The sequence below is a fragment of the Salarias fasciatus genome, chromosome 17 (genome assembly GCF_902148845.1).
Source record: "Salarias fasciatus chromosome 17, fSalaFa1.1, whole genome shotgun sequence".
Classification (NCBI taxonomy): Eukaryota; Metazoa; Chordata; class Actinopteri; order Blenniiformes; family Blenniidae; genus Salarias; species Salarias fasciatus.
In genome coordinates, this window is record NC_043761.1 from 6,446,144 (window position 1) to 6,467,170 (window position 21,027).

At 42.5% G+C, this 21,027-nt stretch overlaps 1 protein-coding gene across 2 annotated transcripts; it reads left to right on the forward strand.

The window, feature by feature from the left end:
• Positions 1-5,426: 5,426 nt before the first annotated feature.
• On the forward strand, positions 5,427-20,637 carry prkcq (protein kinase C, theta). 2 transcript variants are annotated; one of them, XM_030112932.1, is made up of 18 exons: positions 5,427-5,474; positions 10,373-10,698; positions 13,574-13,773; positions 14,294-14,354; positions 16,049-16,229; positions 16,338-16,369; positions 16,479-16,564; positions 16,674-16,803; positions 17,520-17,629; positions 18,037-18,166; positions 18,249-18,415; positions 18,668-18,841; positions 18,931-19,022; positions 19,131-19,193; positions 19,278-19,416; positions 19,529-19,717; positions 19,993-20,121; positions 20,236-20,637. In XM_030112932.1, exons 2-18 carry the CDS (start codon positions 10,581-10,583, stop codon positions 20,392-20,394), a joined length of 2,160 nt encoding a protein of 719 aa, XP_029968792.1. In that variant the 5' UTR covers positions 5,427-5,474; positions 10,373-10,580; the 3' UTR covers positions 20,395-20,637. The 2 variants fall into 2 exon arrangements, with proteins under 2 accessions (XP_029968792.1, XP_029968793.1); XM_030112933.1 differs by lacking the exon at positions 5,427-5,474 and adding an exon at positions 10,013-10,050.
• Positions 20,638-21,027: the final 390 nt, after the last annotated feature.

Consider the following 21,027-nt stretch of genomic DNA (forward strand, 5'->3'; position numbering starts at 1 on the left):
AAAGAAAGAAAGAAAGGAAAAAAACTAGTTTGAAGAACCACCTACAGAGGGGACACTCGGAGGAAATGTTATCGAGGCGCCTGCAGACGTGCAGTAGATGCAACAGTATCTGTGCAGGTGGAAAACACAAAGTGTGATGAGTTGTGCTGCAAACCGCCAGTTTTACCGTCCAGACCGAGTGTTTGTTAAACACATCCAGTCACACTGCTCATGGAGGCGAAGGGGAGAAAATTAAAAATGTGTAACACTTCTGACATCGTCATTTAAAAAAAAAAATACTTGTTTTGAACAGGAAGGTTAAAATTGAGACACAAAGAAAAAGCTTTGTTCACGGTTAAAGGACACAGGTGTCAAGTGTCACGGAAACTTCAATATTACCCTTTTTTTTAATTACATTGCATTAATGTGTATTTAAAATGAGTGTGTTCTGTATAAGCCAGAGCCGCAACAGTCATTTTAACTTAAAAAATAAACAAGATAAGCAAACATGCACAAGTTTCAACAACTGAATTTAATGGGAGTCTGACTGCCTGCGTCTCTCAACCACCGTCACACAGTAAGCGAGCTAACGCAAATCCTCTTTTTGCCATGAATTAACTCATGCTTTTAGGTTTTTTTATTCCTCTTTTAGTTGTATTTCTTATTTTGTTTTATGTCTTATATTTTAAATCGTGCTCCTCGAGTAAAGCACTTTGTTACAACCATGGCTGAGTGAAAACATTTTATGAATACTAACAGTATGATGTAGTGCGGTATCTTACAGCAGCTAAAACGTCAACGCCAATAAACAGATTTTTATTGACAACAAACAATGTTAACCCAGAATTTTGTGGTTACAAACACCACACTTAAAAAAGAGAATTTCATCTTCCTGTATTTTTCAATAAAGCCGTTCAGTTTTTTTCCGTTTCTATTAAATAGCGATTAACTTCAGAAAATATGCTGTGCATACCATCTGTGACCACTAGATGTCACTGTATGACAGCAGAAAGCCACTACAGCACCACAGAAGACCCTCCGTGACTTCTGTATTTGACCGACGGAACAAGAAATAGATCAAATAATGACATTTGAGCTTGGTCTATCATTTCTTTGTTGTAGTGATGTTTCTTCGCTAAAAATTCAGCAGCATTGAAAATCTTCATTATTTGACGGAACACTTATAAGAAATTTGTTCGATGTCTAACAGCTTTGTCGTGCTCTGCTGTTCATCCTGCGAATGTATTCCGTCAACAAATGAAAGGGAAATAAACAGACATGAGGCATTCTTCTGACAGAGGAATAAACTACAGAAGATTAAATTCACTGCATTCTACGTGTATCACAAATGAGACATTTATTGATTGTATTTCTCTAAAAACTCGAATCCATTTGCAGGAATACACAGTATATTTTTTTCCATCATTTAATAATCTGATGGAGTTGTGGAGAAACAGTTTCTATTCTGGAGACCTATAAATCCTTTTTATTATGCTATTATAATACAAAAAGCAATAATGTTCTGAACAGTCCAAGAGGACAAAACCACACAGAAGGGTTTGTTTCCCAATAACACCATTAAGTCCTAAAAGGTCCTCTCAGCGCACGGCTTCGGTTGTGAAATTGAGAGCAGAGGAACATTACGGGACGTGGGCCAAGGACAAAATCTGACTGTTTCAACAACTACTGGAACAAAAAAAAAAAAAAAAAAAACAGCTGCTGCGGAACAAGAGAGACACGGAGAGGCGAGAGACAATCGGAGACGTGAAGTGAGCGGAGTGCAGAAGTGTGAAGAATCCTCTTAAAGCGGCCACATCTGGACGGGTTGTCAAACATCAGGCAAACCACAAGATGGTGCAGTGAGCAAACTTGAAGAAAGTGACTCACTTCTGCCACACGGTGCACCGACATGGCATTACTTCTGATGATCGGGGTTTTGATTCTGGGGCCCTGAAGTGAGAACGTGTTAATGTGAGAGAGGAAGAATCGGGACGACACGCTGCAGCGGTAAAATAAAGCCGGGGTCAGAACACGAGGGGACCCTTTTATGGCTGCAGAGGACGGGAAGGGACGCAGGAGGACAGCGGCTGGGGCGCATTTTAATTGAAGACGGTGACTAAAAGCACAGGACGAGCAGAATGAGCGTGTCGACGGCAAATATCCCGACTCCGGGACCGCCGCGGCCCCTCCGAGGCGTCGCTCTGCTTTTTAATTTGACGACGGAGCACCTCGGCTCTCCTCTGCCGAGGCTGTAATTAGTGATGGGGACCCGTCTCTCATTTGCGCACGTGTATGCACACCGTGCACGTATTCACCACACACAGGAAAGAAAGATTAAGAAGGTGCTAAACACTCAGCAGTGATGGGCGGAGGTGTGACCCTAACGCATTAGAACAACTCCTGCTGCTTTTAATCGGCGTGCTGAAATGTGGATGAAAATCTAAATTATACAGTTAATATGCACAGCAGGCACGTAATACTAACACAATATATAACACAGAGGAGGAAAACTTATTTAAGGGCCTAAAATTAGAGAAAGTGCTGACTGGTCACAGATTTATCACAATATCAAAAAGCACAAATGAATGAAAATGAATCGTGTTTCCCTGCATTGAGCTTTCACAGCAGAATTCCAATGGAACACTGTGGCATTTTCTCCTTCTATTGTGGTAATGTTGACTCTTTATTGTGCATTTTAATACTTTCACCCCCTTTAATATTCTACTGGCAGTGTTTTATTTCAATTTTATGGCCGTAGACTTGTAAGAAAGTGTGCAATAGGTTTATGCTTCTGCCCTTTTTTTACTAAGATAATTTGAACTTTCAATATCTTGCAGTATCACAATAAACAAGTTTCACATGCAATGAATGGAAAGACGCTAGATTTTGTTTTCATGCATATTGCAGAGTAGGAATAAGAAAATACTGAGTATGATGCAGCAACATTACAGATATTCTGTAATCCTATTTAGATTATTGGAAGACATGAATGGCGAAACATATGATTCTTGTTATTTTGTTCCACTTTTAAAAGAAACTCTGTGAACGTTGTTCCAAAACAAACATTTCCAAGTATTCCAATAATGTGCCTGATGCCGGAGTTTGATTTTAACTGAGTTAAAACCTGATTTTAAAACCTTGATGACTGCAGGTGATCCTGTGTCTGCAGACACAGTAGATATTCCAGGAGCACTGGCACCTCCTGGTGGGGGAACTTCACACAATTCCCTCTAATGCGACAGCAGAAAAAAAGTTAAAACAACCTGAAAAGAGCCAAATGGCTTCAAACTAATAAAATGCTTTCATGGTGCATCATTTCCTCCCTCCGAATGCAGCTCATTTGTACCAAAAAAGAGTCAAAAAAAAAAAAGTAAAAAAAAAAACTACCTGTGAAAATTAATTAAAAAACATTTCATCAAGAAGAATGTATAATATGTGTACGAAATCATCATTTTCAGGTTGATTCATGCATTTAAAATACATTTTATTCATGCATAAAGACATGCTGACACGTTTCCTCTACAGTTGCATTCACAAATAAAAAATGTCATGCTAATTATTATTTCCAGAAATTGTGAGAGGGGAAAGAAATAACAGAATTTTGCTTTAATAGCAAAATGTAAAGAAGAATGTTTAGAGAAAAAAAAAGAAATAAAAACAGAAAACTCAAAAGGAAATGCAGAAAAAGATGCAATCTGCAGTAATACGCTTTTTATTTCTTTTAAGTCTAAAATGAGCTTAAGCATCCGTCACTTTTTTCTCACAGTGTTATTTATTTCCAAATGTATTAAATAATCATATTTTCAAGCCAGCTGGAGATAATGTTATGTTTAAATTCCACTTGACATGTCAATTTAACTGAATACCTGTCATAAACGCCACCTACTGCTTTCCCTTTAGTTTAGACGAGGATGAAATTCAAATATATAATGTTATTTAGTGGCCTCAAAAAAAAAAATCACAAAATATAAATACCTTTCCATTGTTAGAGGGAGGACTACAGGTGAATATTAGCGTAACACAGCAGAGTGTTCATTCAAGTTCAGTGTTACTGGAGAAAAAACAAACAATAAGGAAACATACGATTGACCGATGTGTGGATCTGGCAACTGATGGATCAACTCCACACTTTCTGATTTGATCTGAAAGTGTTTTTCTTGTTTCACTGATTAAAGGAGGGTGGATGGACTGGAGAGGCGTTCAGGGGCATCTCGGAAATTACAGTCACTGAAGAAATAATACTACCTCAAAGAAATTAAATTATTATATAACTGTGTTCAGTAATAAATGCGTTCTTAGAGGAGATGAGGCCAGTTGATATCACAAAGATCAGCAGCAGACCATGAAACATTTATGAAATTATTGTATTTAAAGAAGCAGGCAGCACCACTGAGGCCGAACGACTCTAGCTACTGACTGAAAAGTGCGCTCACTTCCACGTCTGTGCACGAATCAACATCGAGGAAACATCTGTATATGCAAATATATAAAAACAACTATTCACACAAATCAATGTTTTATTGGGTAAGTGATCATATTTGGTAATTTTGGCATTTTTTTTCCTGTTTCCTTAAACTTAATAATGTAAAATTAGGAGAAAAAAAAGGGGGAAAAAGTGCAAATAAACACCCAACACTTCAAGGAAGTATTTCTCTCAAATAATACATGCTAAAGAGGGACGGTCCACAGTGTCTTTTTGATCAAATCCAATCATAAATGCACAAACTTAGATTGAAATAGATTTTTTTTTTTTAACAGATATACAACATAAAAGTGTTTGTTCATATTTTAAAGTTCTGAAATCACCTTTAATGACAGTTTAATAAAACTGTCCATATTTAATGTCCTGTTGGCCTTTTCAAGAGTTAACCAGTATATGTAAGTGAACATGTTATTACTCTTTTCTTTTTACAAATACTCACATTAACATAATTATTTAGTATTTTGGGAGTAGTTCTACTTTTCAATCTAGATTTGTAATTTTACAGATAATGAATTTTGAGTAAACGTACATCCCTTAAATATATAATTTCCTATATCCATTCAACGTCACTATATTTGAATGCACCAACAATTTAAAATATGAGCCTCACTCTGAAAAAAATGTGGATTTTTGAAGCCAACAAGTTCACATTTTGAGTGCAGGATTACAACGTTGTTTCTACATTTGTGGAATGCTCTATTCTTTGCTGAAGGAATTTGCTTCAAACAGGCATTTTAATCATAAAATGAACATTCTAAGTCTATTGGCCTTTTTTTTTAATTGAGCACATTTCAGACAATGCAACAGTAACTTGGACCTGAATAGATTTCTAGTGATCTCTGATGAATACAGATTGTTCATCAACGAAGCATTATTGTCAGTCTTGTGTTTTCCCAGCCGTCCCTGAACGCCCCGTGGTGCCTGTTTAAATGCGCTGCAGCTCTTTCTGTTCCTCAGATGAAGACCAGCTTCAGTCTGCAGCACCAAACTTCTCCTCTCTGCTGCATCTCAGGTCAGTGCACATTTCACTGCTTCCACACACTTTTTTAAAACGAACACAGAGGAAAACTTTCGGCTTCATTTGTTTTCTGTCCTTTTTATTGTTTTGCCATCAGCTTGTTTTTTTCCCCCCCCATTAGAAACAATTTCTGCAGAGCAGTAACAGGGAAACTCTGCATGCATCACGTTAAAGGCAGTATTTACAGTCTTCATAAGTTCTTTTGATGTTATTTTTGACTGAGTGATCACAGCAGGGACTCGGTAATTTTCACTGGTGGGAATCAAAATGTGTAAAAATGCTCATTTATGTTTGATTGAAGTTAAATACTCCATACAGCATGTATGTCATCTGCAGGGTGGGTGTGTAATCAGACTACAAAGGGAATTATTTAAATAGATGTTGTTATTTTTTTATTCACGTGTAAGCAGCTGCATTTGGAGTACAGATAGATGATTTTATCTGTGAATAGGTTACAACATATAATAAACAAATTTATTCAAGAAAATTTACAAACTACATCCCAGCCTTGAAAATGAGCTGTGGTTGATTGCCGATAAGTTCATTTTATGTTACAAAAACATTAAATCTATTCATGATTTGAAGTAAAATGTGCACTATTTAAGACTAAATTGCTGCAAAGATTGAATAAAATATTTTCAATTATATCTGATTGTAGCCACATGAGCAACATTTCATGTCTTCAAAGAGCTCATTTTAAAACACAAACACTAGGAAAGTCTTTTAGATCTGAGCCTCTTTTTTATCTTTGGAGGGGAAACACCTGCGATCCGCTGCCTCCCTTTTTAACAGCAAACAACCTAAAAATGAGGCTTTTTTTAATTGCGTCTGCTTCTAAAAGAGGAAAAAGGGTCACTGGTGTGAGCTGCTGAGGCTCGCCACCAAGTTCTGTCTGAATGAGCACTTCAGGGACGCTTTTGGTGTCACAGGCTTCTGTCTCTCTCTCACACACACACACACACACACACACACACACACACATGCACAGACCTCCTGTCAATAACAACAAAGACTTGCGCGCCTCCTCTACTTCAAAAAAACAAAAGAAGAGAGACGTGGAGCTTTGATGGCGCTCGGCACAGAGAGTCAGGTGGGAGGTTGGTTTGACTTTGGCCTCCGCCATGAAAGGTTCTGAAAAGGTCTGGAGGGCCGGGGAGGTGGCACTTGACCTTCTTTGCATCTCAGCGAGTGTGTTTTGATGACAGGCGGGTGGAGGTGGCATTTGAGAGCCGACGGAGGGGCGCAGAGCGGCGACTCCCCCACCTCAGCTGGCACACGGGATGTTTAGAAGAGGACAGTTATGCGATATTAATATCACTGCCTCTGCGATGTACACCACACCTTCTGATCCGATTTAGATTTATTCTATTCTGAAGAGGCGGACTTCCAAACGTCTCCCAGTTTTGGTCCGTTTACTCAGGAATGTCATTATTAAATAACCATTCTCTGCTCTGCAGACTCAGCGTCCACCATGCCCTCATGCGTGGGATAAACATGTTGACGCTTCTGAATTACAGCTTCCGAGCTTGAAAACAGTGATCGGAGAATTCACAGCAGCTTATTTCAACAATGAGCGCCTGTGTGTGTGTTTGTGTGTTTGTGTGTGTGTGTGTGTGTGTGTGTGTGTGTGTGTGTGTGTGTGTCCCATCCAAATCCACTTACACTTTATGACAAACACAGAGGGCAAAGATCAGGTAATCCCTGTGTAACGTCACTACACGTCATTCACTTTACATCAGCTCAGACGTCCAGTTCACTTTTCTCGCCTTCTACTAACGTCTGATGGCTTCTCCTAACAGTTTCTGGAGTTTCATGTCATTAAGTGAAAAAAACAAGCATGTTCAAGCAGACTGCATCTTCTAAGAGAACCAGTGACGTGTACAATGCAAGAGAATTCCTCTAAATGTGTGCACAACATTGATTCTGCAATAAGACAGCCTTGGATGACTGCAGAGTTATTTTATCTCCATAATTCATTTTATCTGGATGAATTGATTGATTGATTTTTGTTTCAAAGAATATCCCCAAATAACTGAATCCTGTACATTTCTACAATGCTGTGCTGCAGTAAAGAGACCATTTTGTCTTTAATTCCAGTCAGTGACTCAAATTTAAAAGCAATTCCATGTAATCCAAACCAATCATTTACTTGGTAGCTGTTTCTGTGTTGAAGAAGTTAAAAGGAATTCCATTCAAAGCGTTGCCTTTCATTCATCCAGATTTATCTGTTTGGTTCCTTCTGTAGCTCGGATCATTCATCTTAACAACTATTGCTTCAAAACGTTCCAGTTTTGACTTATTTTGCTCGAAAAAGAAGAAAAGTTCGAGGAAAGAGTGACAATTTAGAGAGCCAGCATGGTTTCCCTCATGTTTCTATAATCAGATCAGTCTTCAGTGTTATTTTAAGAAGAAAAAACAGTGAATTGGTTAAGATGGCTGATCCATTCACAGTGGGCGACTTGTTATGAAACCCAATACATTTTGAGAGAGAACCACAGTTTGTGCCACAAGGTCGTTTTTAGAGTCAGAAAAGAAGAGTCTGGGAATACTATTCGAAACATTTACTGCTCTGCCATGGAGAAGAAGAGCTTAGTGAGAGCGTTTCATGTGAGGCTCGCCACGTTACGTCGCGGTGGTTTCCTGACGAGGGCGGTTTTCCATAAACAGGCCGTTAAAAGTCAAACAGCAGCACAAACCAGCACATTCAAACTGATTTCACAGGAAAACACTGAGGCGCGGCGCAGAGCAGGGACTTATTCGCCATTAACAGAAGCTTTCAAGGCAAGAAAAGGCTTTTAAGATGTGGATTTGTATTACAACAAAATCTGTCTGGCTTTACTGCCACAACATAAATGACTGAAGGGAGGTCAGGAATCGTTCTCATGGTATTTTACTCAGAGAGCGCCAGTTTCTCAGTGTTTGATATTGTGCTTTAATGTGTTGTTTGCTGCAGCTCCACCTGTGAAGGTACAGAAGCGGCTCGGCGACAGGAAGTGTGGTTGTACTGCGGCACCTTAAACACAGGAAGTTTAACTCCGCCCACACACGAAGCTGCAGGGAAGGTGCAGCAAGCTTCAAACCTTTACAATCTGACGTGAGGACGAGTTCACGTGATCCGTACAAACCCAGTGCTTGTTGGGAAAAATGTTATTTAGCGTTCCACTCGTGTAAATTCCATGAGATGGAGCTCTGCAGCAGTTTTTCAGTAGATGGAAAAAAAAAGGCATTCATGATGGTGAAGAATATTTAATTCAAGCTTTTGGATGTTAACCTGCTGCCGCTTGACCTCTGACCCCCCCCTGAGATAACTCAACACAATAATAACCGCACAGCACCTGCTCGCACTGAACTCTGCTGAGACGACAGTCAGAGAAGCGGCGTCTCCTCACACTCGGTGAGTCAGTGCAGTGAGTAGGTTTGTTTACGTATGCTAAACACTGAATATATAATCCAATATGCGGTACGAATTTCATTAGTGGGAAAAAAAAAAAAACAAATCTCCTGTGTATTGGCACGAGGAATGATGAAGAAATGAAAACTCAAGTGACCTTTACTGAGAGGTGGAGATGCCACTAATTTCATTTGTGCATGAAAAAAGTTAAACCTGTTCAAAAAAATCGTTTTGGTTTCAGCTGAAATGGAACTAAAAAGCATTAAAAAATGAATATCTTCCTCTCTATATTTACATTTTCTGCTCATTTTGCTGCTTACAAACACAAAGATAAGCTCAATTCACAGCTAATTTTAGCTCACTGACTTTAAAGGTCCAGTTTTTTTAAGTGAAACAGAGGGAGCCACTGAAAATGCAAGGTTGTGAAAACGGTTTCCAAGGTGGAACTTTTTTTGAGAAACGTCCGACTCCGTCTCTATGGAAACGTTCTAAAAACGCTCGGGCTCCGTCTCCACTGCGCATGCCCCTCAGTCCATTACGCCTCCTGCCCTGTGGCACTTGGAGATTGCTGAAATATAACGTGCACTACAAATAAAATGCATTCTTCTTCATTATGATTCTCCTGGGTCTTGGTAGTTTTATAGTTGAGAGAGTCCCGTAATAGAAATCTAATTCCGTCATCTGTCCTCACGAATGTCCGTGTCCACGCCGTTGTTCATAGCATATTAGACCATTACTATAAAACAACTGGAACTTGGTCTAAGAACGACGGGATACGACGACGACCGCATCGGTGAATTTTCACATCATTTATAACGAAATAAGATTAAGTGGCTTTTGCTACATTCTGCATCAGAGAAACTGGGTTTTGTGGAGTATGAAGTGTAAATTTTCAGTCCGATTGTTGAATTTCACTGGCTGAGTTAACGTTCAGGTTCCTGTGCTGGTCTGTCCATGTGACCCTCATGACTCAGGGTTTTACAGTAAAGACTGCACTCAGTCATATATTCCTCATCTGCGTTTAGGATTTCAACTCTAATAATAGTCTCGTCCCAGCCTGCCCCTCTTCCTCCTCTTCGCCACCACTGACACACACATACACACACACACTCACACACACACTGAGCAGAAAGCCGGTCACCGTACCCAAAGAGCCGCAGCAGAGGAAGCGCTTCACAGGTGTGTCACCGGAGTTTTATTTCACGGCTGATCGCACACGACACAAAGTGTTGAAGTTCCCTTTTTTTAAGACGTGGCTTCATTTCAGAAGGCGCTGGAAGGCTCCGCCAAGCACGGCAGCTGGTGCTTACGAGTGGCGAGCGCGCGGGCCGGTTTTATTTTAGCTGCCAGTGAGGTTTAGTGTTGTTGTTTTCAGGGTGAAAATCTTCCAGGCTCTTTGTTTTATTAGCTACATGTTGTCAGTTTAGATTAAAGCCCTGCTGTGAGAGCCAGAAGAGGACCTTGTTGATGAAATTACTCCCTCTTCTCGTCTTTCCCTCAGGTCGTTTTCAAGCATCAAGGGTGGAGATATAAAGGGGAAAATCCCTCCTCCCCCATCATCCCTCAGGAGAGAGCGGTGCAGCCCGGTGCAGCGAAGGACAGGAAGGTGGACGGTGTCACGTTATTCGGCATCGCGTACTCCGAAGTTTTCCCCCGGAGGTTGTTTGGAAATCTGAGCGGAGGACGGACGATATAACGGTCCGCAAGTCATGTCGCCTTTCCTGCGGATCGGGTTCTCCAACTTCGAGATGGACCCGGGCCTGGCCTACCACGAGGAGGTGCTGAACCCGTACTGTGCCGTTTACATGAAGGAGGCCGTCGAGACAGGTGAGCGCCTCAAAACACCGATCAGAGCGAGTTCACTCTGTTCACAGCAGAGTTCTCAGACGGCGCCAGGAAGGCCGTCGTCGAATCAATATAACATTACTCATTAAACTAACTGCACATTTTAACCCTGTTGCAGTTATTACAGTAGTTTCACAAGTAGTTTCACAAGTGAAATTCAATAACAACTGTTGTGACGCAGTGGTCAGCAATTTCAGATGTGTGTGTAAAGGTCTAAGGAAGTTGGCGATTTCTAGGAAAAATGTATTCTGGGGGCTTTATCTCCACAGGAAGCAGACATAATGACTGCATTAACAGACAGGCAGGCTGTGAGGACACCAATATCTGTAGTTCATATGTATCATGGTTAAACTGGAGCCAAATCCGCTCCATTGTAGGAGTAATTTATAAAGAAAATGCAACAGTTTAAACCTCTCAAAACTATTTTTAGTGTAAAATTATCTGAAATTTTTTTGGGCTTCAGATGGTCGGTTGGACAAAAAAAATCAGCTTCGTAGTTAAAATGTTGGACGACGGGCTGGCAGCGGCTTTACCTTTGACCTGGACTGAGTGCAGGGAAAGGTTAAAAAAATAGAAATTAAAAACTGTGACAGCCAGAGGGAAGAGGAGGGTTCTCGTGTTTCTTTTCCTCTTTTATGAAACCACACGGTCAGAATGAAGAATGAAGACGCAGCCTGTGTGGATTTCCTTATGATTAACTGACTCACTCCAGCAGATAATGTCACTTCGCTTCAGTTTGGCTTTCAACACAGAAAAAAGCTTTGTGACGAGCAGGTGTGAGAAAAGTCAACAGTGCTGTCATTGATTGACAATAGGGATCAGTGCTGTGAATGCTTTTTGGACTCATGCTCCAGTCAAAAAAAAAAAAAAGGAAACAATACATCAATGTTTTTCTCAGTATTTTAAAAAACCCATGGCGAACCGTCCCTCCGGTGGCTCCCGTGTTCATGATGGAGGCGCCGCTCGCTGGCACCACGCTGAGCTCGTGAAAATAGGAGCCGATGATGAGAAACTGCCAGGCTGGCTACCCAAAAGAAAAAGAAAAAGAAAAAGAAAGCAAAAGCTTCCACCAGGCTGTTTGGCTCTCTGTAACTTTCTTTTATCATCATCATCTAAAAAAAAAATGAAAAAAAAAAAACGAAAAAAACACCACATAAGCCTCTATAAACAGTTTGTTGAAGGCGGCTGTGTGCAGGCTTCGTTTATATCTTTTAATTCAGCGTGCCAGCTGAGGCTCCGAGACAGAAGCCACCATTTGAAAGGCTTGTGACTGAGCAGTTGGGGGTGAAGTCGCCCTCAGTGGAAACACGTTGGCGTAAAAAACCTGAAAAACCTCAAAACACAAGCTGGCTTCTGTAATCTGGAGGTCACCACCGTCCCTCTTCCCCCTCTGCCAGCACGTCTGCGCAGTTTCCTTTTTCTCTGTCAAGAGACATGTCCTCATATGGATGTGACGCGCAATCATTCAGTCATCTCAGTTCACTTCCTTCTGTCTGCTAGTTTCTTCAAAGGAGCAGAAATGTGAGAATCTACATCGCAGCAGACCTTTTTTTTTTTTTTTTTTCAGAGAATACAGGAACTGACACCGAAACATGTCACCTCTCGCTGTCAGGAAAGTTTCGTGCCACACACAGCGTCTGCATTAAAGGGAGTCGCAGACATATTTTTCCACTTAGTGCCGTTTAATGGGGACAGCGGGCAGCTGGCGGGTCTGACGGGCGATGAGCCGATCACCGAGCGGGCCGCACATCACTTTGGGGGTAAAAGGCTTAGCGGGCTTTGTTGTTGCGGCAGCAGGACGGGATGTGGCCGTTACGTAAGTGGATATAACTGAGAGAAAAATCAGCAGATGTCAATTATGAAAGCCAGAAGGGGTCTTATTTTTTTTTTCTTTTTTTTCCCATGGTGATTTCATCGAAAATCTCCTGACTGATGGTCAAATATTCACATATCCAACAAACTGCAATGAGAACTTAACCTGTCGCCATGGTAACAACAGTGCATAATGCGGTCTTCTTCTGTCGAAGATGTACCCTACACTTCATCAAATGTCAAACACGACGCTCTAGCAGCTGCATAAGCCTAACTTGGGATGAAACAGGCGGCAAAGACAATATAATGACCACATTTTATCATGGGAAGTAAACGGCAGAGCTTTAAGTGACTACGCGGGGACAGAAACGGAGAGTGACACACTATACATCCATCCTATATGATCAGATTAATTCCTCCCGGTGTACGATTTCATCCCCGGCAGGAAGTCTTCTGAAACATCTGGGTGTTATTTCTGAAATCTCCCGAGGCCTGTGAAACACTACGCTGCAAATCCTGCGAACAGATTAAAACCCACTTAATGATGAACCTTCTCGCACTGCCTGCAATGTTTCCCTAATGAAAACACATTGGAAAAAGAAAAAGACTTTCATGAGTAATATTTATTTTTCTCCTATTAAAATACTTCATTAAAGAGTGCAACTGTTGCTGGAGGCTGTTTCTGGAGACTACAAGTCAATATCAGCTCAGTGCGACGTGCCCTGAATGCAACACAGTGATATTTCCACCATACAGCTTGAAAGTTATTAATTAAATTACTAACTAAAGTTAGAAAAGTCCCTAAACACACTGGATTCATACAGACATCCACAGGTCAGTGTCAAGTGACACACCGAGAAAGGATCAATTTAGTCAAAGAAGCGTCATAATTTCCACCAAGCACAGCTCTGAATTTGCTGACACACGAAGTAACTCGGCCCTGCAGTCAAAGTCAAAGTGAAAGTCACCAGCGTGCACGCTCAGTTTCATCTTACTTCCTGTGTCTTTCTGAGAAAAACGCTCCGTCTTTCTCTTGTCCTCACAGAGAAGGGTCAAGTGCACAAGCAGAAGAAGCCCACCATGTACCCCCCGTGGAGCACCACGTTCGACGCGCACGTGCACCGCGGCCGCATCATGCACGTGATGGTGAAAGACCGCACGGCGGACCTCAAGTCGGAGGCCACGGTGGCGCTCGACTCGCTGGCGTCGCGCTGCATCAAGGAGAACGGCAAGCTGGAGATATGGGTGAGTGCGGCGGGGACGGCCTCCAGCTTCCAGCTCAAATCCAGATGTGCTGACTCACTTTAAGGTCAAAGGAGCAAATGTTTAAAGGGGTAATCCTCCTCTTAGTTATTCAACATGCTGCCTGGTGGCTTTCGGTTTCACTTCTGACCTCTTTTTTTTTTTTCCATCACACTGCTAATGCTAATCACCCAGTTTTTGCATAGTTCGCTTTTTCCACCTGGAAAGACTTTGCCTTCAGTAACACTAGAAGCGCCAGGCCACCTGTCTCCCATCCCAAACTAAGACTTAAACAAATAAATACTGTAAACAGAGGAATAAAATCAAATACATTCCTCCAGTCTGCTCCTTATGTGCATCTTTTTGTGCCAGACTGTCTGCATGTCTAAAATAGCGTGACGGGCATGCATCATCTTCCCTGTAAAGCAACATCCTTCCCTCTTTTAGTCATTTTCTCTCCTATTTCCACCCTCAGCAGAATTTTTATTGTTCATTTTCTTCCTGCTCGTTGCCTTTGTGTCAGTTGGAGCTGAAGCCCCAGGGACGCCTGCTGATGGAGGCCAGATACTATCTGGAGCGGAGCGGTGAGTGCCTCAAACGTCCACACCGAATTTCAATCGACTGACTTTTACAGCCAAATGAGCACAGCTGCTTTACTGGAACCCGATTAAAAAAAAGACAACAAAACCCAGAAAATAGACCTTATCCATGTGACAAAGTTTCCAGGTGGGTGTCCGTTTGCAGGACCTCGGTGCTTTGTGTTAGCCTGACATTATTGCTGTGCCAAAGACCCCAGAAGTGGAGGAGAGAAGCCATCGCATGCGTCTAATTATAGCCGGAGCAAATAGGAAATAACTGCTGGGAACAACAGGTGGCTCAGAGACCGGCGTGGAGGGACACTTCGATCTGCAGGACCTCTTCCTGCGTGAGCACGCAGCTCTGCCCACTATGCACTTTAATGAGGGTTAATGAAAACGCTAATACACTTTTCGCGAGGTAAAAAAGAATCCTTGGAAGAGAAAGATGTTCATCTGTCTCGTGCGTGCCTGCAGCATCCCGCGCTTTTGACCCCGGTGATTCTATATACAGTTCCTGAATGATAATGCGCTGAGAATAAACATCCAGGCAAACCCATCAATAAGTGACCTGAACTCTGAGGCCGAGTTGTTCCTGCATCCAGAAGTTCAATCAGCAGTGCAGGCGCTGAATCTAAAGTGAAGTCTTTCCATTACTGATGCACAACGTGAAGGGAAAAAAGGAGATGTAGCAGCGCTGCAATGATGAACATTTGTCAAATAAACGGCCCCGTGGGTGAAAATCGACCCCCAGAGGGTCCGATCAGCCACAGCCATGGGAACATGTTTCAGCTGGCGCTTGCTGCTTGTCTCACCCACAAAGGATTTCCTGTAAAATATGTTTTGACAGAGGAGCTATTTTTGTATGTTTTTCTCTTAACGCCACAGCATCTCCTAATCCTGGTTAATGCACATGACTGATGCAGTCCAGCAATTCATTACAGAGTGTCATTTTTTTGTAGGTAGTGCATAATAATAGCGCTTAATCAGAGCAGTGTTCAAATAGGAGCATATTTTAACTAGAAAAGGTGACGTTTGTGTTAAAAAATATCCCTTAATCCCGTGTCTTTATTGTACTGAAGTACAGAAATATCCTTTAACAACACTTCAGGGTTCAAAATGTCAATTTACACATACCTCGTATTTAGAGAGTGGGTTTAAGCACTGCCACAGAACAACCTGCCAACAGTAATTACTCAGACATCAAGTAGAAATTACAAAAACAGACTTAACTACACTTGTTTAATTGAAGTGGTTGTTGTTAGAAATTTCACGGCATCTCAGAACAGAGTCCTGCGAGATGCTGCGACGCACGTGCTACACCAGCATCACACACACACACACACACACTGTGCGGGTGTGTGTGAGAAAATGTGCAGACTAAAGCTTGCAGAAATCCTGTGCACCGGGAAACAACAGAGGAAGATAAGATCTCAGGTTTCACTTTGTTTAAAGCAAATTTCTGCGGGTTTTATAAAACGTGAGTGATGTGAAGACATGTTCAGAGCGTACTCGCACCGTTTCACTCTGAGAGAAAAACCTGAAGATAGTTGTTTTTACTATCATTTTATTGGTCAGTCCCGTTTAAAATGAAACGGAGCTGCATGTTAATTAAATATCATGAATTATTCAGGAGTTACGGTAATGAGAATTCCGTATGCCGAAGTCTTTCTGCAGTTGAGGGTTTGCTCGATGTCTTTCAGACGCTGTGGGTCAGATCGGCGGAGACCGCGAGTCCGAGAGGGAGCGAGACGGTCTGTTCACCCTCGTCCACCGACGGGGCGCCATCAAGCAGGCCAAAGTTCACGTGGTGAAGTGCCACGAGTTCAGCGCCACGTTCTTCCCTCAGCCGACCTTTTGCTCCGTCTGCAAAGAGTTTGTCTGGTAACCAGCCGACTGAGAAATCACTCTAATTACTCATTTTCTTCATTAAAATAAATGACTCACTTTAACGGTTTCTTTTTTTTTTTTTTTTCCTTCTCCCCACCGCAGGGGGCTCAACAAGCAGGGCTACCAGTGCAGACGTGAGTGTCATCTCTCCTTTCTAATGACGTGTTAAATACCCGGGTGAGAACCACACGTTTGATGTCTAACGCTGTCATCTTTCTGCTTTTTTTTTTTTTAATTTTAAAGAGTGCAATGCAGCAATCCACAAAAAATGCAAAGACAAAGTGATCGCCAAATGTACCGGGTCTGCCATCAACAGCAAGGAAACCATGGTAAGAGTATGTTGGACGGTTGAGGCTTCCCCAGCATCTGTGTCTCGACAGCGCAGCGCTGTTTGTTCTTGTAAAATGAAACTCTGGACGGCTTCGACCTGTCTTGCAGATCCACAAGGAGCGCTTTAAGATCGACATGCCGCACAGGTTCAAAGTCTACAACTACAAAAGCCCCACGTTCTGCGAACACTGCGGCACGCTGCTGTGGGGGCTCGCCCGGCAGGGGCTCAAATGTGAGGGTGAGACGCAGTAGTTTTATGGTTCCTGTGATTTTATGCACGTTTCTACTTCAAGAACGTATTCAACATCTTGCAGGATTACATTAACACAATAAAGAAACTTGTTTTACGTTCCTGCTGCAGGTTTCACAATTTAAAAACTAATTTCTAGTAAATCAACTTATCTGAAATTCTAAAATGTCTCTGCATGGTTCTCATAGGACAGCTACAGGAAGTTAATTCGAAAGATAATGAGACAGACTCAAACAGCAGATATTCCAAGTTTGCCATCAGAATTCTGCTGGGAATTCTTGGCTCGAGTTGGATTATTGAGCGGAGATCCCGTCCAGCTGTCACAGCAGCTGCACAGTATCGCCTTCCACGGAAAAATTAATAACATTTCCAGTCAGAGTCGACGAACTAGTGTATTCAGTTAAACGGCAGAAGAAAGAACGGTTGATGGCAAAGATTTTCACTGCATTAGATTAAAAAAAACTTTTGTAATGCACATAAGAAGAGTGTTAGCTTTTTGTTATTGGTGGGAGTCAATAAACAGAAAAAACCCTCAAAGTTGTAGACAGTCATATTGTTGTGAAATGTGTTAAAGGAATCCATGCAGTTTTGATTGCTCTCTTCGCATTATGAAGCAATGCAGGATTGGCTGCTCTTGTTTCCAGTGTCACGCCTCTTTTCGGCGGTAAACCGTGTTAATACCGTTCGCTTTTTTTTTTTTGCAGAATGCAACATGAATGTCCACCACAAATGCCAGAATAAAGTAGCCAACCTCTGCGGAGTCAACCAGAAGCTGATGGCCGAAGCTCTGGCCATCATCGAAAGCAAGCAACAGGTCAGGAAATGTATTCATTTGGAACCGTCGGTTCACCAGCCACAAGTGGCGCAGATTCACACATTCCCATGTTGGCGATGGTCTGCTCGACTATAATTGGAAACCAATGTTCACAATCTTCTTTGAAAGTTCAATAAATGCTTTCATCTCCATGAGCTCCTGTACTTCGCTTTCCAAGTTTTAAACATAAAAATCCTGAATTTTTTTTACAATGCAGGGAAAGGATTGCACCAATACTTTGAGGATTTCCACAGCTGATATGTTATTGTTGATATATGTTATTTACTCTACTAAATATTCACTAAACACGCCTCCTTTATTTTGAAGTGTTTTCACTAACAACATGAAAATGTACTAAATAATCCTTACAAAAGCGTGAAGAATGAACTGTACCTTTTTTTGTGAAGACGAAGAGCGTCCGAGACAGCGACATCGTCAGCCGGGAAGGCCCAGTAGACGTGAGCCAGCCGGGAATGGTCCGGGCGCCATCGGGGTTAGTCATGGCTTTACCGCCCGTCGGTGTGCCTGCAAGCAAAGGTAAACTAAACGTTTCGGACTCTCAGCGACTCTCCTGAACTCTCCGTGTGGTAACGGCGTGCGTTGTGCCGACTTGCTGCAGACCTGCAGGGCGTTTCGTGGGAGGGACCGGGAGACGTTGGCCAGTCGGTCCCGGAGAGGCTTCCCGAGGAGCCGCTGTACGCCATTCCCCGGAAGGAGCACCAGCCCAAGTTCAACATCGAGGACTTCGTCCTGCACAAGATGCTCGGGAAAGGCAGCTTCGGCAAGGTACCCGTGGTTCTCTGAAAGGGAGCAAACCACAATCAGTTACGCAGAAATAGCATTCAGTAGAATTCCACTGCTGTCGACACATTCAGGATGAACATTTTCCGACAGATTGTCATCAGACCACGCTGTATTAGTCATTTCACCAGCCTCTAAGTTTAACACTGAAGCCTGTGGTCACAGAAAACCGCCCTCTTGAAAAACCAACTGTCCAACCGCAGCGACTCAGCTCACCTCAACTCCGTGTGCGTTCAGGTGTTTTTAGCAGAACTGAAGAAGAGCGGAGAGTTTTTTGCGGTCAAGGCGCTGAAGAAAGACGTGGTGCTGATGGACGACGACGTGGAGTGCACCATGGTGGAGCGGAGGGTTCTGTCTTTAGCCTGGGAGAATCCCTTCCTCACCCACCTTTACTGCACCTTCCAGACCAAAGTGAGAACCGCATGCTGCACAGTCTCAGAGACTTGCCGTGTCTTTCCCTCAGCCAGCTGCATCCCTCACTCCTCTCTCTCTTCATTCAGGAAAATCTCTTCTTTGTGATGGAGTATCTGAATGGAGGCGATCTCATGTTCCACATCCAGAACTGCCACAAGTTTGACGTACACAGGGCCACGTATGTAACCACGGAGCAGACACAACATCCAGCCCTTCTTCTATTCATGCTGACTCATTTCTAAAAGTCAACACAAAACTGACTGAAATGCTTTCTGTTCCCCTGCAGCTTTTATGCAGCTGAGATCATCTGCGGGCTTCAGTTCCTGCACTCGAAAGGAGTCATCTACAGGTCGGTGCTCGGTAAAAATCATCATTTATGCACCAAAATGAAAGTGGGTATTTTGTTGCTTCAATTGATTTTGTGTCTCTTCAGAGATCTGAAGCTGGACAACGTTCTGCTGGACTCTGATGGTCATATAAAGATCGCAGACTTTGGCATGTGTAAGGAGAACATGCAGGATGAATCTCGGACTTCCACCTTCTGCGGAACCCCTGATTATATCGCACCCGAGGTGACGGCAAAGTCTACATCGCAGCATCCATTTTAGCTATTATTATATCTTCAGATTTCTTTGAAAGTAAGTCAAATTCAGTCGATAATGATGGTTCGTGTCTGTATTTCAGATCCTGCTGGGTCAGAAGTACAACAGCTCGGTGGACTGGTGGTCGTTCGGCGTGCTGCTCTACGAGATGCTGATCGGTCAGTCGCCGTTCCACGGCCGCGATGAAGAGGAGCTATTTCAGTCCATACGAACGGACAACCCCGCTTATCCCAACTGGCTCAGCAAACCTGCCAAGGACATACTCGTCAAGGTCAGACTCCCTGCGCGTATATGTGTGTGTCAACGTCTTTCAAAGGTCATGAGGCATTATGAGCACCCAGCTAATAATTAAATGTTAAGGTCGCGCGAATTATCTCTGGATTTTAGGGCTTTGTACATATATCTGGATATATGTTAATGAAATCCTTCAGGTTCTTGTTTCATTTTTAATCCTGAAAATATGGTTGACATCAAAGTCAAGGCCACGATTGTCTGGGATTAAACACATCGATTGTTGGTTTGACTTTTTTGTTTTCCTCCTTTCAGCTGTTTGTGAGGGAGCCTGAGGAGCGACTGGGAGTGAAGGGAAACATCCGACAGCACAGCTTCTTCAACTGCTTTGACTGGGAGGCTCTGGAACAACGGCAGGTGACGCCACCCTTCAAGCCAACTTTAGTAAGTACAACACACAACCTGTGAACACGCCGCGAATCCATTCACTACCATAGTGAAAATCGCTTCAATGCAGTTTACGGTAAATATTTCAATATCTGGTTTCTCTCTTCGCAGACGTCACCCGGCGATTACAGCAACTTCGACAAGGAGTTCATCAACGAGAAGCCCAGACTATCGTGCGCCGACCGCACGCTCATCAACAGCGTGGACCAGACCATGTTCAGGAACTTCTCCTTCGTTAACCCTGGCATGACCCGCGTCGCGGCACGCTGATCGCCCAGCCGGTCACGGCCTGCATGTGTTCATCGAACTACACCAGAGACTCTAGACTGAGAATGTCACAACACACACACACAACTGTTCACACAAACGTGATTATCACGACCACTACGGGAGGGAGACCTGAGAGGGAGGCTCATTCAGCAGAACCTATAGGAACCTCTCGAATAGCGTTCAATTTGAAAAAAAAAAAAAAAACAAAAACACGTGAAAAATACCTTACAATAAACATTACAATAATCTGAAAGTTAGGATGTAACTGGTTTGTTGTTTGATAGCAAAGAAATCAATGGTTCATCCCTGTAACACTTTGAGAATTGAACCCTCTTCTCATTTCCACCAAGTAAAATCTAATTTCCTCCATCTCTTCAACGTGGTAATGTTGCAATTACATTTTTGTGTAAATAGCCGTAATGTATTTCTGTGGATACACGGCACTGTGACTTGGTTGTAGATCTGTTGCGGTAGTTCAATGACAGGATTATTGTTTACATGTTTTACTGTTGTCTCTCAGGAGTTTCATTGAGGATTTACTTTGGATCAGGTGCTTAGGTGACTGTAGTTTATATTGTTCTCTATATTGTGAATTCTGTATAATAAAGTGTGTATGTTTGTGTTTTTTAATAC

Coding starts and splice junctions, on each gene's coding strand:
- prkcq (XM_030112932.1), top strand. CDS start 10,581: ATGTCGCCTTTCCTGCGGATCGGGTTCTCCAACTTCGAGATGGACCCG. Junction 13,774..14,293: donor ACGGCAAGCTGGAGATATGG/GTGAGTGCGGCG, acceptor CCTTTGTGTCAG/TTGGAGCTGAAGCCCCAGGG. Junction 16,565..16,673: donor TCAACAGCAAGGAAACCATG/GTAAGAGTATGT, acceptor CCTGTCTTGCAG/ATCCACAAGGAGCGCTTTAA.